Source organism: Zingiber officinale, chromosome 2B, assembly GCF_018446385.1.
Source record: "Zingiber officinale cultivar Zhangliang chromosome 2B, Zo_v1.1, whole genome shotgun sequence".
Taxonomy (NCBI): domain Eukaryota; kingdom Viridiplantae; phylum Streptophyta; class Magnoliopsida; order Zingiberales; family Zingiberaceae; genus Zingiber; species Zingiber officinale.
Window position 1 is genome coordinate 13,271,824 of NC_055989.1, and position 18,185 is coordinate 13,290,008.

The 18,185-nt window shown below is 39.2% G+C and overlaps 1 protein-coding gene and 1 long non-coding RNA gene across 2 annotated transcripts; one reads left to right on the forward strand and one right to left on the reverse strand.

Annotated features, from left to right (window-relative positions):
- Positions 1-13,791: 13,791 nt before the first annotated feature.
- Positions 13,792-16,113, reverse strand: LOC122045339 (GDSL esterase/lipase At5g45910-like). The gene is made up of 5 exons (XM_042605520.1): positions 15,843-16,113; positions 15,543-15,758; positions 15,284-15,432; positions 14,934-15,210; positions 13,792-14,163 (listed from the first exon to the last, which is right to left on the reverse strand). The coding sequence occupies exons 1-5, from the start codon at positions 16,057-16,059 to the stop codon at positions 13,931-13,933; spliced, it is 1,092 nt and encodes a 363-aa protein (XP_042461454.1). The 5' UTR covers positions 16,060-16,113; the 3' UTR covers positions 13,792-13,930.
- On the forward strand, positions 14,385-16,332 carry LOC122045340. Its single transcript, XR_006129973.1, has 2 exons — positions 14,385-14,531; positions 14,641-16,332. It is a non-coding gene; the product is annotated as an uncharacterized LOC122045340 (long non-coding RNA).
- Positions 16,333-18,185: the final 1,853 nt, after the last annotated feature.

The following is an 18,185-nucleotide window of genomic DNA, read 5'->3' on the forward strand; positions in this document are numbered from 1 at the left end:
ACAGATGGATGTGAAACAGGATGGGGAGGAATTTTATTTAGAAAAACATCCAAGTATGATCCTAAAACTACAGAAACCTTATGCAGATATGCCTCTGGAAAATTTCAAGAAAAAGGACATCTTACCTCGTTAGATTTTGAAATATTAGCAGTTATTTATTGTCTAGAAGCCTTCAGATTATTCATTTGTAATAAGCAAGAAATTACCATTCGAACCGACTGCGAAGCTATAGTCAAGTATAGCCAACAAACTAAAGGATTAAGAAAAGGATTAAGTACTAAGAGATGGCTAAAATTCACAGATAATATTATTAATAAAGGTTTACGTATTCACTGGGAACATATAAAAGGAATTAACAATTCTTTAGCTGATACTTTATCTCGTTTACTCCACTAACAATTTTTGTTTAGGTAATGGATCGGCCAAGGAAAGTTCGCACATCGTTTGCTACTAAAACATTAAGATTTGGAACACAAGAACTACAACAGTTTACACAGCAAGAAGATCAGTTTCGCTCTTTATTCAGAGACAAACTAGATCACATTCAACACTGTTTGATAGATAACATTTGGCACATTCCTACCATCCCTGGTAGCTCCGGACACAAGATAGCAGTCATAAATGCTTTAACAAACTACTTTCTAACAACCATACAAAAGCCAGCAGGCAAGAAATTCTCTTGCTATGTAGTCTTTTCTGGGCCACAAGCTGGGGTATATGCTACTTGGGAGGAAACAAATATGGCCATACAAGGCTTAGAACATCCTTTCTTCAAAGGGTATTATTCACTTGAAGAAGCCTTTAATGCTGCCAGGACTCAACTTGGTGCTAATTTCTTTATTAGCACTTTATTAAAAACAACAACTATGGTGCCAACTAGCTCACAATCAGAAGAAACTCCTACATATGCACAAATTACTGAAGGAACTCATGGGTCTCCTTCCTCTTCCACAACATTAGAAGAAAAGAAACCACAACGGGCCAATTATCTAACACTGGCCCAGTTAAAAGAACAAGCTGCTACAACTTTTGCTCAAAGAACATCTGCAGCCCATATATTGGGCCTGCCCAACACTATACCTGAGGATATCAATTCCTACGTTCGGAACCTAGCAGAACAATCTACACTACAGACATTTTTTGAATTATGTGAAGCATTAAAGGCCTTCCACAAAAATCTCCCTCCTGGGCTAACTATTACCTATGAAGCAGAATTTGGCCCAAAACTTAAATGCCAGAAAATTGGGCCAACCTGTGAAGACTCTGCTAAATACGGATGTCCATGCCAGTTGCTATATTCCTTCCGAAAAGCCAACTTAGACTATGAAAGGTATAAAGCAATTTCATACAAAGGAAGGCTTATTACTCCTTTTCTTCTGATGGACTATGGACTACTATACAAAGTCTGGATACATGATCCAGATTCTGTTAAAGATTTTCCTAAAAAGCTTGGTACTATTATTTCTCTGGCCCTCGAAGAAGAGGAAACGTTTGTTGTATGTACTTTTGACAGCTCTCCACCGGAATGGCTTAACCTTAATATTGAACCAGCCAAACATCTGGTTAAGCTAGATATCAATGAAGTCTGGGGTATCCAAACAGAACTTGAAGATTACCCATCTGACCCCGATCTCCATTGGGAAGCTCTTCCTACTATTGAAGATCAATTAAAGCATTGGAGAGCATCAGTACAAGGAACTAATTGGGCTTGGGATCGCTTGACAGATCCAGATAATTACTTCCTAATAGGAGAAACTTATACTGAGAAGATCTATTGGCCAAAAGATATGGGGACTAGATTCCTCCCTTTCTCCTTCAAAACACAGCATACGACATTGCTTCAACATTATAAAAGAAAAACTGAAAGATACTGTCAGAAGAGACTAGCCAGCTCTGTTCTCTCTGCTAGAGCATATAGAGCAGCACTCAACAGAAGTATGCAGTCAGACTTAGCCGGAAGTTCACAAACTCCCTCTCTGGATCTTACCAGTGACAATAATCTCGACAACTTAATGGAGACTTAATAACGTCATCCATGACGTCCTCTCCCATAAACACAACACTACAAGAACATCTACCAAAAACGTCATTCATGACGTTTTTTCTGCCACCTAGCCATTATGTCCACCCACCTAAAAAGAAGCCATCTGTCCTCTCAACTAAACCCTTCTTTTGCCAGGCCCCCTTTCTATTTCTTAGAGCTTTCCACTTGTCCTTCGCCAAGCTTTCTCTTTCCAGGCCCCTCTCTTTCTCTGCTTTCCTTCTCCTCCAAGAAAAGCTCTCTCCTCCTCCTATAAAAAGACCCCAAAACTCTCTTGCTGAGGCATCCACTTCCCCCACTGCACTCACTACTGTCTATACTCTTCCGCTGTTCTTCAAGTTTGCGCAAGTGTGTTTGTAAGTTCTCTCTGTTAAGTTATGTAAAAATTCGGTACTTTTATGTAATATATGTTGTCTTCTATGTAAGCTATCTTTATGTAAAAATTTTATGTAACTCTCTGTAAAAATTCTCTATTAAATAAGATCTATGCTTGTTGCTTGTTTTATACTGATAATCTAAGTTTCTGTCTCTCTCGTCTTGGTTCTTTTCCTCAGTCCTTGTCTTAGTAACCGATAGGTGAACAGTAACTGTATCAGGAATAACCAAAATCATATAAGACCTGTGCGGGCTAAGTAAGAAGGGTAGCAACCCAAAAACTTACGCATAAGCCGGGGCACTGATTGAAAGGTGAGGTCCTGAACAGGTGAGGCTCCCTGGAAAACAAACAAGAAAAGAAAGCAGTTTAGTTTAAAAAAAAAAAAAAAATTTGGTTTACTGTCAAGTTATTTTTGTTTACTGTTAATCTACTTTTGTTATTATTTACTGTTAATCTACTTTATTTCTGTTTAAAAAAAAAAAAAAACTATTTACTATTTACTGTTAACTATTACTGTTTTACAATTACTGTTTACTGTCAAGTTATTTTTGTTTACTGTTAATCTACTTCTGTTATTATTTACTGTTAATCTACTTTATTTCTGTTTAAAAAAAAAAAAAAAAAAAATTGGCCCGACAAAGACCAACTCTTAAATAAAATCCAAAACTCAAAATGGTACTCAAAATTTGACATGAAATCAGGATTTTGGCAAGTTAAAATGCATCCTGAGTCAATTGAATGGACAGCATTTTCCTGTCCCGAAGGACATTTTGAGTGGCTTGTTATGCCTTTTGGCCTTAAGGTCGCTCCTCAAATATTCCAAAGGAAAATGGATGACATTTTTTGAGATTTTTCTCTCTTCACTTGTGTGTATATAGATGATATTTTAGTTTTCTCTAAGACTAAACAAGAACATTATGCTCATCTTCATATTATATTTAATTTATTTGAGAAACATGGTCTGATTATTTCTCGAAAGAAAATGACAATAGCCACTACTCATATTGATTTCTTAGGAGCAGAAATAGGACAGGGACAAATAGCCCTTCAACCTCATATCTCTGCTAAAATCCTTGCTTTTCCAGATAAGATGGAAGACACTAAAACTCTAAGAGCCTTTTTAGGACTCCTAAATTATGCTAGACCTTATTTAAAAAATATAGGAAAAATCAGCAGCCCCTTATACAACAAAACCTCCTTAATAGGACAAAAACACTTTAATCAACAAGATATAGCACTTGTAAAACAGATTAAAGAATTAGTAAAAACAATTCCCATGTTAACACTACCACTTGATGCTGACTACTTAGTCATCGAAACAGATGGATGTGAAACAGGATGGGGAGGAATTTTATTTAGAAAAACATCCAAGTATGATCCTAAAACTACAGAAACCTTATGCAGATATGCCTCTGGAAAATTTCAAGAAAAAGGACATCTTACCTCGTTAGATTTTGAAATATTAGCAGTTATTTATTGTCTAGAAGCCTTCAGATTATTCATTTGTAATAAGCAAGAAATTACCATTCGAACCGACTGCGAAGCTATAGTCAAGTATAGCCAACAAACTAAAGGATTAAGAAAAGGATTAAGTACTAAGAGATGGCTAAAATTCACAGATACTATTATTAATAAAGGTTTACGTATTCACTGGGAACATATAAAAGGAATTAACAATTCTTTAGCTGATACTTTATCTCGTTTACTCCACTAACAATTTTTGTTTAGGTAATGGATCGGCCAAGGAAAGTTCGCACATCGTTTGCTACTAAAACATTAAGATTTGGAACACAAGAACTACAACAGTTTACACAGCAAGAAGATCAGTTTCGCTCTTTATTCAGAGACAAACTAGATCACATTCAACACTGTTTGATAGATAACATTTGGCACATTCCTACCATCCCTGGTAGCTCAGGACACAAGATAGCAGTCATAAATGCTTTAACAAACTACTTTCTAACAACCATACAAAAGCCAGCAGGCAAGAAATTCTCTTGCTATGTAGTCTTTTCTGGGCCACAAGCTGGGGTATATGCTACTTGGGAGGAAACAAATATGGCCATACAAGGCTTAGAACATCCTTTCTTCAAAGGGTATTATTCACTTGAAGAAGCCTTTAATGCTGCCAGGACTCAACTTGGTGCTAATTTCTTTATTAGCACTTTATTAAAAACAACAACTATGGTGCCAACTAGCTCACAATCAGAAGAAACTCCTACATATGCACAAATTACTGAAGGAACTCATGGGTCTCCTTCCTCTTCCACAACATTAGAAGAAAAGAAACCACAACGGGCCAATTATCTAACACTGGCCCAGTTAAAAGAACAAGCTGCTACAACTTTTGCTCAAAGAACATCTGCAGCCCATATATTGGGCCTGCCCAACACTATACCTGAGGATATCAATTCCTACGTTCGGAACCTAGCAGAACAATCTACACTACAGACATTTTTTGAATTATGTGAAGCATTAAAGGCCTTCCACAAAAATCCCCCTCCTGGGCTAACTATTACCTATGAAGCAGAATTTGGCCCAAAACTTAAATGTCAGAAAATTGGGCCAACCTGTGAAGACTCTGCTAAATACGGATGTCCATGCCAGTTGCTATATTCCTTCCGAAAAGCCAACTTAGACTATGAAAGGTATAAAGCAATTTCATACAAAGGAAGGCTTATTACTCCTTTTCTTCTGATGGACTATGGACTACTATACAAAGTCTGGATACATGATCCAGATTCTGTTAAAGATTTTCCTAAAAAGCTTGGTACTATTATTTCTCTGGCCCTCGAAGAAGAGGAAACGTTTGTTGTATGTACTTTTGACAGCTCTCCACCGGAATGGCTTAACCTTAATATTGAACCAGCCAAACATCTGGTTAAGCTAGATATCAATGAAGTCGGGGGTATCCAAACAGAACTTGAAGATTACCCATCTGACCCCGATCTCCATTGGGAAGCTCTTCCTACTATTGAAGATCAATTAAAGCATTGGAGAGCATCAGTACAAGGAACTAATTGGGCTTGGGATCGCTTGACAGATCCAGATAATTACTTCCTAATAGGAGAAACTTATACTGAGAAGATCTATTGGCCAAAAGATATGGGGACTAGATTCCTCCCTTTCTCCTTCAAAACACAGCATACGACATTGCTTCAACATTATAAAAGAAAAACTGAAAGATACTGTCAGAAGAGACTAGCCAGCTCTGTTCTCTCTGCTAGAGCATATAGAGCAGCACTCAACAGAAGTATGCAGTCAGACTTAGCCGGAAGTTCACAAACTCCCTCTCTGGATCTTACCAGTGACAATAATCTCGACAACTTAATGGAGACTTAATAACGTCATCCATGACGTCCTCTCCCATAAACACAACACTACAAGAACATCTACCAAAAACGTCATTCATGACGTTTTTTCTGCCACCTAGCTATTATGTCCACCCACCTAAAAAGAAGTATCAGATAGTCAGTTTTTTTGAAAATCGATTTCATAGATATGTCATGCACACCGTTATTACGCCTAAGCTTCTTCTTCCTGTACCAGTACGGGCAAGAGCCGCTCCGCCAAAAACAACAACATCAATATTCCAGCGTCACCCAGATTCAGCCACTGCCCGCCTCCGCCATCTCCATCGCCGTCGCTGCGACCGGAAGCCGCCGGAACGAAAACGACAAGGAACAAGAAGGTGGAAACACGGACTCGTCCGTGGGTTGTTAGCACGCAGATTCAACCACTACCCTCTTCCAGCCTCTCTTCTTCCCAGAAACTTCTAGTTTATTTTTCCAACAAGAAGAAATAGCAGACAACCATCGTCGCCGGAGTCTACGAGCCATCCCGCCTCGGTATTTGGGTTTGATCTCAACTTCATTTATTTTTGGAAAAATCAAAAGGCTTTTTTTCTTTTTTCTTTTTTTTCCAAATCATCGAAAAAGATATTCCACTTGTATTTTTTTTTATTAAAAAAGTGTTTCACTCTCACGCAACTATTCTCTACTGTATTATTTTTTTATTATTTTCTGTCTAAATTATAATAAAAGATCTGTTGCAGCTGTTTTGAAACCCCAACTGTTACATAATTATAACAGGTATATGTCATATCTATTATAACATAAATAATAGATAAAAAAGTTGAATCTGTATTGTTGATTAAAATAGATTATGCATATCAAAGTGCTCATGTGGCAAATCCTTAACTTGGTCAATAGGGAATTTAGGTGTATTCATTAGGACTTGGTCAATATAGAATTTATGTGATAGTATCCAACTTTTAGAGTCGATGTGACTTATCGAGCCACTGAGTTGTCGAGCCAGTTCAATCGGACATAAGAAGATATGGGGCATGATCCCCACTCCCCCATGAGCTTCCTCCCTACTCCCTCATGGTCTCCGCCCCATCTTCCCATGATCTCCATATGTATCTACTCCTCTCACATGAATATAAAGCCATGTATATGCTCTGGGCAGGGGGCTCTTATTCATATGCACTTCCCTAATTTATTTAGATATCTAGTAGAAATTTTCATTGGATTAAATTGACCACTCCAGATTTAATATTACTTAATTCATTATTTTTTATCTTTTTCATCCAAAAACTATGATGATTTAGGAATGGGAATGGTTTCAGACTTTCAGTACTGGAAAAAAATTTTTAAAAAAAAAACAAAATGTAAATTGTTTTTTTTTTAAATCCCATTTATTATTATTATTTATCTTTATCAATATTCCATCATAAATCGTATGATAACAAATTATTTTTTTTTATGTCAGCTAATCAATAAAATGGGTCCTTAAATCATAAACTTAAAAAATCAACCCTGATGCATGATACAACGATAAGACACTCAAATAGTGACACATTATTAATAACAGAGTATTCAATCTTGTATCTGTCATAATTTTTTATTCAAATTTAGAATCATATACGCTATCAATACTCACACGTATAAAATTTAAAAATATATATTTATTAATATAAAATTATAAAATTTAAAAATCTATATTTATTACACTAAAATTTATAAGTGCCAAATTTTAGACCTAAAAATTACGGTTTGAATTCTTTTTAGAGCTTCTGGATATATTTTTATTTTTTTTAGTAGTTTTTTTATGTTATTTAAGATATTTTTGATAAGTAAGATATTTATAAGTTAAAGTAAACATCCTATTTTGATAATTTATTTCATATTAATTTTTTAAGATTTTTTTCCTTTATATATTACGATTTCTTTTTTTTTTTATCTTATAGGTCAAAATATATATACTAGTCATATGAATTTATCTTAATGTGGGTCAGACTGAAATCACTAGCATTGTACTGGAATATTTGATCTAGTCATTGCCCAAGAAGTCTTTGTTTAACAACAGGAGATGGATCCGGTCATCCTTGCATTCATTGTGATCCGGTCATCCTTGCATTCATGCACCACGTTGTGATTTGTGCATCTTGTGCATTAATAATTGACCAGGATATTCCATGTTCCGAAGCTTTCTTTTATAAAAATTTAAATTGGGATGAAACTGAGAGAAAAAAGTTCTAGTCAACTATGACTTTTTCATTTTTCTCCTCACAAGTACCGCAATTTAGCCCTAAGGACGATAGAGATTGAGGATCTTGAGATAGGGCTCGGGCTCGGGCTCGGGCTCGAGAGCTCGTGCTCGGGCTCGTGCTCGGAGGAGGTAGATTTGCAAAGGAGGAGTAGGAGAACTGGGTCGTTGCCTGATGCGTTTTCTGCGGAGCCGTAGTCGCAGAACTGCTCGGAAGAGACAGTTCTACGTTTTCTGTGTGGTGGGAGCACTAGGTTGTTGCCGGCGAAGGTGTCGCCGGCTAGGTTTTGCTCAAGGAGATCACAGGAGGAGAGCGGGAGGATGGCAACGCACCGCCGGCGGAGACGTCGGATCGCGCGAGGTGAGGTTAGGGCTCCGTCGCGTCTGCGTTTCTGCGCTTTTTGCGATATGCGTTTCTGCGTTTCTGGGTGGGCTCTGCACGTGAGCTACACGTGATGCAGTAATTTATATGGGTTTCATGGTCCAGGGAGGGACCAGGGAAGAACGGGTCCAGAGGATCTGCGCTGCACAAGTAGCTGTGAGATTGATTCTAGAATGATAAATTCCATCTTTTACTATTATTTACTTATATGTACGAAAAGACGTAAAATTATATGAAATGAAATAAATTATATGTTAATTTATAATCAGATCGTCGTTAGTTAGGTGACCGGATTAAATCATGCTGAGTTTAAAATAAATTCAATAGTTGAAGTGATGGTTAAGTTTAACTTTATTTTTTTACAAGGTTGAATTAAATAGTATTTATTTATTCAATAAAATGAATTGTCAAACATTGTTCATTTAATTGAAACGAATATAAATAATTTTTTATTAAATTAGAAAAAAAAAATCACGCTTTGAACTCACATCTTAAAGAAAAACAAATTGAAGGTGCTAAAACGTGCTTAGACATTAAAATAATTCACGGTTTGAAGTGTTTGTTAAGTTTTAACATTGAGAACTTTGACTACATTTTTTCAAATTAAATTTTATTGTTGGTGGTACTATTAAAACGTGCTTAGACATTGGTAATTGTATATATTTTATTGTTGGTACTATTAAATTAAATTATAATTAGCATTAAATTTTATTATAAATAAAATATATAAATCCATTTAAAAATTTATATTCAAATAAAAAAGAAATTTTCAGATCAATTAGTCCATATTGTTTGCAAAATTTTCTTTTTTTTTTACTTTCTAGTTGTTAAAAAATCGCTATCCTATTTCTTGACAATTTTTTATATCCTTGATTGTCAAATAAATGTACAGTCATTCTAAAATCATAAGAATAATCACTTTTTCAATTCTAGAGATTAAAATTTCTTATTTATTGATAAAGCAGATAACTATATCGATTTACGCATAAATACTGGAAACGATATTATAAATTCGATTGATTCGATAGCATACTAAGAGATAAGTAATCAAATTCGACGTTTGAAAAGAATGGTACGATAATAAATTCTTATTAATCAAAAGCTTTCTTTACATCAACCCAAAGAATTACAAGATAAACTTCAAACTCTAAAACACAAACAAAGAAAACAAATCCTACATAAAACAAAAAAATTCTAAACATATTTGATGCGGTGAATAAGATAGAGCCTCTAAGTCAGGTCAAGATTAAGGAGGTCACTTGACATGACAGTCAAAGAGCGCCATCATTAAGGGCTAGTGCATACGATTCTCTCAACCGAGTGTTCATTCGACCAGACCCTTCATCCGATCGGACCCTTTGGGCGATCGGATCATGGTTGGAGTTCTAAACTGAGTCATTACCCTCTATAGCAAAGTCCTCTGTTGGCGCTGGAAGAACTAGCTAATCAAATTTGGGTTTAATATTGGCAAAGAGTTAAAATTAAGCTATCTTGTTATTTTAACAAGTTGAATTGAGTGTGCAGGAAATGTCCTAAGTGATCTTAGGCAAGGTGAAAGTCCTAGTTGACACTAGGTAGGTGGAAAGTCCTAATTACAGATAGGCAATGAAGTCTTGGTCCGTGGGACTGGGCAAAGTCTTAATCGGTCGAGGACGTCGGACAAAATTCTAGAGTTGAGGACATTAGGTGAAAGTCTTAGAGGTCGTGGACACCAGGTAGGAAATCCTAGGATCGAGGACACTAGGTGAAAGTCTTAAAGTCGCAGATGCTGAACAAAAGTCTAAATAGTCTGAAGGACCAGTTTGACAGGTAAATTCTCCTAAGAGAAGTAGGTGATAACGCGTTCCCCGTTGAGCGAACAATATCAGTTTAACTTAGGGTTTCAGTAGGCGTTGTTGGATCGAAAGCGCTAGAGGGGGGTGAATAGCGCTCGTGGCTATTTCGTTCGTTTCGGAATCGTAAATCAATCGAGAGTTTAAGCAGTGGAATAAAGTAAAGAGAACAAAACCACACACAGAGACACGAGGAGTTTACTTGGTCCGGAGCCTTGAGCGACTCCTACTCCAAGGCCCACGCTCGTTGAGCGTTTACGTTGGGCAACACTTATAATCTCGAAAATGTATTACAAACTAAGTACAGAGAAAAATAATAATCAACTTAATACTGACAACAAAGAAATGAAAGCTGAAGCTCCGGGTCGTCGGGATGATGTTGCAGCACTTCGGGATCGTCTCGTTAGCAACTTGTAGCGTTAGGATTGCTCGGAAGTTGTTGTTTTGAGCTGCTGCCTCGACCCCCCTTTTATACTGTGCTGGAGGCGCCTCCAAGCCTGTCCGAGGCGCCTCCAGGCCGCCGAGTCGCACGCGTGGATCAGCTTTGATTTGGTCGCGCCTTATCCCATTGAAGGCGCCTCCAAGGCTGGTCCACGACGCCTCCAACGCCTGGTCCAAGGCGCCTTCAGCCTAGTCCGAGGCGCCTCAGCTCTGCTGCACTGGCTTTTTCTGGCTAGCACCCTGAGGCGCCTCCATGGGACACTGTTCATCCGAGGTCAAATGTGCTTCTTTGTTCCTGCAAAATGTGTTAGTCCCAAACACAAACCCTGCAAAACAAAGTTAGCACAGAAATATGATAAATGATATAATCGACAGTCATCGGACTGTCCGGGTTTGACTTCGGATTTCCAACCGGAAACCCTAAGTCGACCCGACGCCTACTGTTCCCTCTACGGGGAACGCGTCCTCACCTACTCCACTCAGGATATTTACTTATTGCCAGTGCGATCCTCCAGATCGACTGGACTTTTGCTCAGTGTTTGAAGCTTCCGGACTTTCTGCTGGACTTCCGGTTCCCGGCCAATCCAGTCTTCCACCTGGTTCGCGACACCAGGACTTTCCACCTAGGGTTACCACCCCCTAGGACTTTTGCCTGAAGCTCTTGACCCGCCAAGACTTTTCGCATAGGGTTACCACTCCCTATGACATAGGGTTACCACCCCCTATGACATAGAGTTACCACCCCCTATGACATAGGGTTACCACCCCCTAGAGTTTTCCACCTGCCTAACCGCAGCTAGGACTTTTGCCTAAGTACCACTTAAGACTTTCTTGCAAGCTCCATGAACTTGTTAGATCACAAGACGACTTAACTTTGAACCTTTTTCCATTATCAAAACTTGGGTTCGATCATCTGATGCTTCCCGCACCAACAGACGTTCCCCGTAGAAGTCAAAACTGGACAGTTTGAAGACTATCAAATTAATAAAACTATGTTTGTATTATGCCAAATTTGTTTTGCAGGGTATCTTTGTATATTTTGACTAACGTGTTTTATAGGAACTGAAGCACACAAGTTAGTCTCAAGTGAACAGTGCTCAAGGCATCTCAGAGCTACACGAAGGTGCCTTGGAACTAGTGGAAGGCGCCCTCGCGCTGATAAACCTTGGCGTTAAGGTTTTCGCCATGGGGAGGTGTCCTAGAGCGCATGGAAGGCACCCTGGAGCAGCTAGAGGTGCCTTGAAGGCGCATTCGGAAGGATAAAAATTGTAGATTGCGATGTTTATCGCAACAAAGACGTAGGGGATAAAATCTGTAGTTGGAGGCACCTCGGGCGATGTTGGAGGCCCTCTCAACGCCTTATAAAAGAGTTGTGCATGTAGCCCTTTCTACACAACTCATTTTGAAGATCTCTCTACACAACTCATTTTGAAGATCTCTCTCTTACGCGCTACTTCAAAGATGACTCTACAACTCTGCGACGCGACTCCAACGACTGAAAGCACGACTCTCCAAATCCTTGAGTCATCAATATAATTTTTGTCTATAGCACTTATATTATAATCTTATTATACTCATCTTTGTACTTGTAATTTACGAATTGATAGTGAATTTCCCAATGAAAGCGATTGTCGATCGTAGTCCTTGGAGTATGAGTCGTCACAGGCTCCGAACTAAGTAAAAGAAAAGTGTTAGCGTTTACTTTTGTTTACTATCTTTATTCCGCTACGTTATTCTAATCGAGTTTTTACGAAAAAAGTGAAGTTACGAGCACTATTCACCCCCTCCTCCTCTCTAGCGCTTTCGATCCAACATCCTCTTCATCACTGTAGCTAACATGATTAACTATTCCGGCCGAGTTATCCAACTGAACGTACCTATGGTCCGATCGGGTAAAATGGACACTTGGTCTAATCAAACTCAGTGGCCAAATTGAAAGGCAGAGGGGAGGAGGAATCCTCGACAACATCTCCTAAATCTGACCTCGTGACTCTTGCAAGCAATAGCCGGTTGGGCTTTACGAAGGACTCGATCAGCTTGCCAGGTGAACATGTTGTAGGGCCCTCAACCTAATGACCTCATATTCCTTTTCAACATTTTGTGCCACGTAGGATAGATGATATTCTCTATGCAAACTGTACGCTAGAAGCTTCCAACCTGCCAAACATAGGAATTGTGAGTCCATTTTGAGAAAGGTGTCAAAGTGTTGCCACGCAACACTTTGAGATTCATGCATAAATAAATAGTAACACTATAAAAGGGGATTCCATCTAAAGGCGCAAGTATATATGCTATAGTACATAATTTTACATACTCATAGTCACTGTTCATTTATTATTCATCATGTTTAATCAGATTACTAACTTGAGCGTTGGAGGGCTTACACCAGGGACCCTCTTCTTGGCCCGATTGTTAATGTTCCTTTGGACGCGCAAGACCGTTCGAAGTCATCTTTTCTAGTTTGGAGTCTTTACACATGCAATATCTGGACCACCTACCTAGTATGTTATCTCCAAACTCTCTACCGATTTCAGATAGGATTAATACTAAAAATTTAAAATATTCTAAACGGACTTAAAATCTAAAAATATAAAATACACAAATTATTAAAAATATTTAAAATACCAAAGATCAAAATAATAAAAGATACAAATTATTCTGATTTTCTGCATTATTTATTCTATCCTTGAAATAAATAAGACTTTGTAATTTCCTAAACTGAATTATCTATTTTTCTTCCTTTCTATTATTCAACTTAATTTCAAATAAATTGTCAATTTCTCTAATGTTTTTAATTAAGCAATAGTTTGCAATTTAAGGGCATGCATTAATAACCATTAAACAAAAAAAAATATCACATTGTTATTATGAGGTAGGAGAATCCGAATTTTGAGACCCAGTCCAAGCCCAAAAAGTTCAAAATCTTTACAGAGGCGGGCTTCAAAATAAGTTTTGTCAAGATTATTTTCATTTTTACCTCGTTAGGATTTTAAAAGTAGGAATTTTTTTGTCCGTAAATTATGAATCAGAGATCAAAGGTCCTCATCAATGGATCATCTCCTGATCCATAATTTTACAGATGATTTATTCTTGGATTTTAAGACTATTTGTTAGGATATTATTTTTTATTTTAAATTAATTTTATTCTTTTAAATCTAGAGACTCAAAATTCCCCCATAAAAATTAACTTTTAAAATAATCGACGTTACATTGATTTATAATCATCAAGAACAATAATGATTAAGAATAGATAAGTAGGTGTTGTAGCCAATAACGCGACTAACACCTCCTTAATTACAACGGGTAAGCTAGCTCTTCAAGGAGGCGGTCAAAATGGGAGGGTCGACGTAGGGTCCGTAGAGCCATCCATTAGCGATCACACGGTGGGCAGCCTCCGTCATGTGGATTCCATCCCAGTTCACATGGGTCGATATGTTCTCGCACACCGTGAAACCCTTGTCGTTGCACCGGCGACCTTGGTCGTAGTTGTAAAGCCCCCCGCCGTTCCCGCAGCAAGTTCTCAGCGCTCCCGCAGTAAACCCTGCCAGGTCGGAAAAAACAGGTAACGGTCAGTCGACAGACATTTCAGAAGGAAGAGCTGAAGCCCAACTGCATGCTCTGTTTCTCTGTTTCTTCCAAATGGAGGAAAAGTAGGCATGAACAAGTCCAGCCACCGGCGTGTGCCACCTCAAGTGCCCTACCATCGATCGGTCCCCCTCGCGTGCGTCACGTAGGAACTTGGCAGGACATGACATGGGGGGAGATGCCTTCTCAAAAGGGTTCCATAATTCCCTCAGCTTTATTCGACTTAAATAATGCCCTACACTGACCCGAGAATGCGACCGTCAACCAAACACCTCGATCGTGGTGGGTTAACTTAATTACGATCGAACTCTGTCAAATATTTTTGTAAGAGGATTCTCAACTCAATTATTGTTATTTCTTATTTCTCATCTCCTAACACTCCACCTCCGAATTCTTGTATATATTATCTTTTACAATCACCCAACCACTACAGGATCGCAGAGAACGTGCGAAGAAACTATCAGAAAATTGAGTTGCATATGATCGATCGTGACTTATTCATGGAAGATTCAAACTCTGCTACGTAAGAGCCATGTCAATTTCAAATTGATGCTTAATTTGTTCAATTCACGCAAGGTGGGTGGCTAGTTCGTCGCTGACAAGGTCAGTTCAACCTAAAGCTAGCGATGGCGCAGATCAATGGCGGTAGCCTCGATGATATCAGCTCATGACAATTGAACTATTGACTTTTCTTCAGAATGCAGATGGGAAGAGAAGAAGACTGACCGTATTTGAGCGGGTTGATGGCGAAATCGAAGATTTGGGAGTAGTAGTCGGCGTATCGGATGGATATGGCCGGATTCTTTCGCCGGAGGTCGTCGAGGGTTCGCCGGAGCTGTGTGTTGTGCAGCCAGGAGAGGGCGTTGTATCTGCGGGAGCAGCCGGTCCTGGGGCCGTAGTCTTGCGGGTCGGGCGTGTGGTAGTTGGACAGGTACAAGGGGAAGCACCCCACCGGCAGCAGCCCCGGCACGATGATGTCCGCCGCCCCGAGCCCGATCAACCTCTGCTTGCGACCACATTTTTTTCAGTTAATTCTGAGCTTCTGTGGTCTAGATGATTAATTCAAATATAATTACCTCGACGCCGTCGGAAATGGCGCGGACGACGTGAGGCACGAAGGTGGTGACTTCGTCAACGGACCTTCCGAAGAAGAGAGCAGTGCTGTAGTCGTTTCCCCCGAACTCGCCCACCACGAACAGAGACTTGCCCAGGAAATCCTTGCAGTCTGCCGCCGGCCGTCGGCGTCGTCATGAACGTCCGTAACCATTAATTAACTTCAGGGAGCTAGCTCAGAGTGAACATCAAGCTGCAGAATGAAGCTAACGGAGCACGCACCTTGTGTGGAGCCGCAGATGGAGGGGAGGAGCTTCTCGAAGCGGTCGACCTGGATGTAAATGGAGGCGTTGACCCACAGGCCCTTGCTCAGCCCTCGCTCGTTGAAGAAGTCGAAGCCGAGCACGGTGGCCGCCACCCAGGCGAAGTTCGCGCCCTTGCTGAAATTCGACTCCCTCTCGTTCGACGGCGGCAGCAATGGAAATCCCAGGTCCTGGGCTGCCAAATTCCCAACACATATGCTAATTAATTAATTAATCAAGAGTAGCTATATCGACTTTCTCGATCGTGCTGCGTGCGTACCGATGAAGTCGATGACTAAGCGTCCGTCGGAGCAGCGTCCGGTGGCGCGGCCGAAGAAGGTCATTCCGTAGGGGAGGCGGCCGATGCGGACGTTGCCGGTGTCGGACATCGAGTCTCCGAAGTTGAACAAGGCGTTGTACTGATGAGACGAGGAAGGAAGGAGGAAGGCGGAGAGGAGGAGGAGGATGAAGAAGAAGAAGAGGGCGAGATTCTCCATTGTCGCAGAAGAGTCTTCCTCCTCGTCGTGGCTTGGAAACGCACTGTTTTAAAACCACAAGCAATGGCGCGATTGGACCCGGCAAAAGCCACATGGTGCATCATTTCTCGCGTCAACCACTGTTCTATCAATTTAAATATTCATTTTTTAAATATCAAATCTGAGATGACTTATTGTCCTATTAAAATTTTTCATGGATAAATAAGGCAGGCACTATTAGTAATTAATGGCAGGAATAGGATTCAAATTTTACCTGGCCACAGTTGACTTCCATCTTCTTAATGTTTTTATCTTGTGGCCAATTGCTGAAAGTTTGAATAAGAAACACATTAGCACAGAATCTATGCTTGTTTTGCATTACAAGTTATCACCAATTCTGCATAGTTAGTGCAACAATGGAAACAGGGCAAGGTGCGAAAAATTATAGACAAAGATTTACTGATTGATTTAATAAGCATAAGAGCAAGTTGTTAATTTCTTGCTACATCTGGGATCGTGATAATATTTTAAGGAAACTTGAGTCTGTTCAACTAACAAGCAACTCTCTCATTTATGTTTTCTTTTCCAGCAAGAAGGTTGTGGATTAGGTGAGCTAGCTAGCAAATTAGTTGGCAGCGCCTTAACAGAACGATAGTGCAGCATTGCCTTTAATTTCTGCTGTTCGCTGCAAGTTGCATGGACAAAAAAGAAGATGTAGAGTTATAGTAGTCAGGATTTGCCTTATCCAAACCATCACAGTGACAAGATATACCACTTTGTTTTCCCAATCTACGCTAGATTTTAACTGATGTGGTCGACATGGGCACCATATCTGATATGGTCCGGTCAAAGGTCTTAGTTAAAAGTCAAGTAAAGTATCTGATTCCTCTTACTCGATCAACAGATTTCTTGACTCAGTTCAACAGACTCCTCCCTTTAGCTCAGTCATCTAACTTCTCCTGTTCAGTTAACAGACCCCTTCAACTCAATTTACTAGACTCCTTCAACTTGATTACCTTCGATTGGGGCCTACATCCTACTTAGCTTCAGTGACATAGTTAGGATTTTCATTCAGGAGGGGTAGAGTCAAATGATGACGATGATGTTGGCGAAAAATAACGACATCGACTAAGCGAAAAAAATCAATCAAGAAAATTTCACCTCAATTAAAAGGTGTTCCGGCGAAGAGATTGCGTTAGCCAAGTGAAGACGACAGACATGCAACAAATGATAGCGATGATGGTAGCAATCAGTGTGCGACGATGGTGACTTGCTATAACGGTAGCGACATGTCGCGGAAGATCTTGTGGGTAAAATTAGAGTTAGGAAAAAGAATAGAAAAGAAATTAGAGTAAGAAAAAAAATGAAAAGGGGAAAATAAAAGTTCGAGATTAGAGGAGGAAGGAGAAAATGGACAGAGAAAAAAAATTAATTCGGGAAAAGAGGAAAATGGGTTTGGCTGAAAGGATTTTAATTGGAATTTTTTGTTAAAAAGATAATAAAGTTTCAAAATTTATGACTATACATTTTTTTAATGTTTTTTTCACCGTATTAATATTTTCTTTGAATTCCAGGAGGTGTGACCGCACCCCTTGAGCCTTATATAGCTACACCCCTGCTTAGCTTGTTGTACCATTTTTCTCGAAGAATGTAAATAACATAATCATTTCTTCCGGAAGTGGGCAACGTAGCCATTTCTCAAAGTCATGGGCAAACACGTGAGTAACGTAAGGGTATAGCTACAGCCCTAGGTTGTCCACTCTCACGGGCTTAGGTACGCACACACGGATATTCAAACTCTTCAATGTTTGATGCAGTGAATAACTATTGATTCCATTGATTTGTGCACGAATACCGGAAGTGACTATTGAATCCGTTGATTTGCACATGAATATCGAAAGCGACCTTCTAATCCTTATTGATTCGTGCAAGAATACTAATAAAAAGGTAAACTCATCATTTGAAAGAGGAGATAATAGTTAAAATTACATTAATAAAAGAACTTTCTTTTACAACTAAAATGGATACATAGTCTCCAACCATAATACTGAAAGAAAAGAAAGAAATACTTATTATGGACTTAATCAATTTTTATCTTATGAAAAAAGAAAAGAAATCATACCCAAAAAAAAATTCTTAATAGAAAT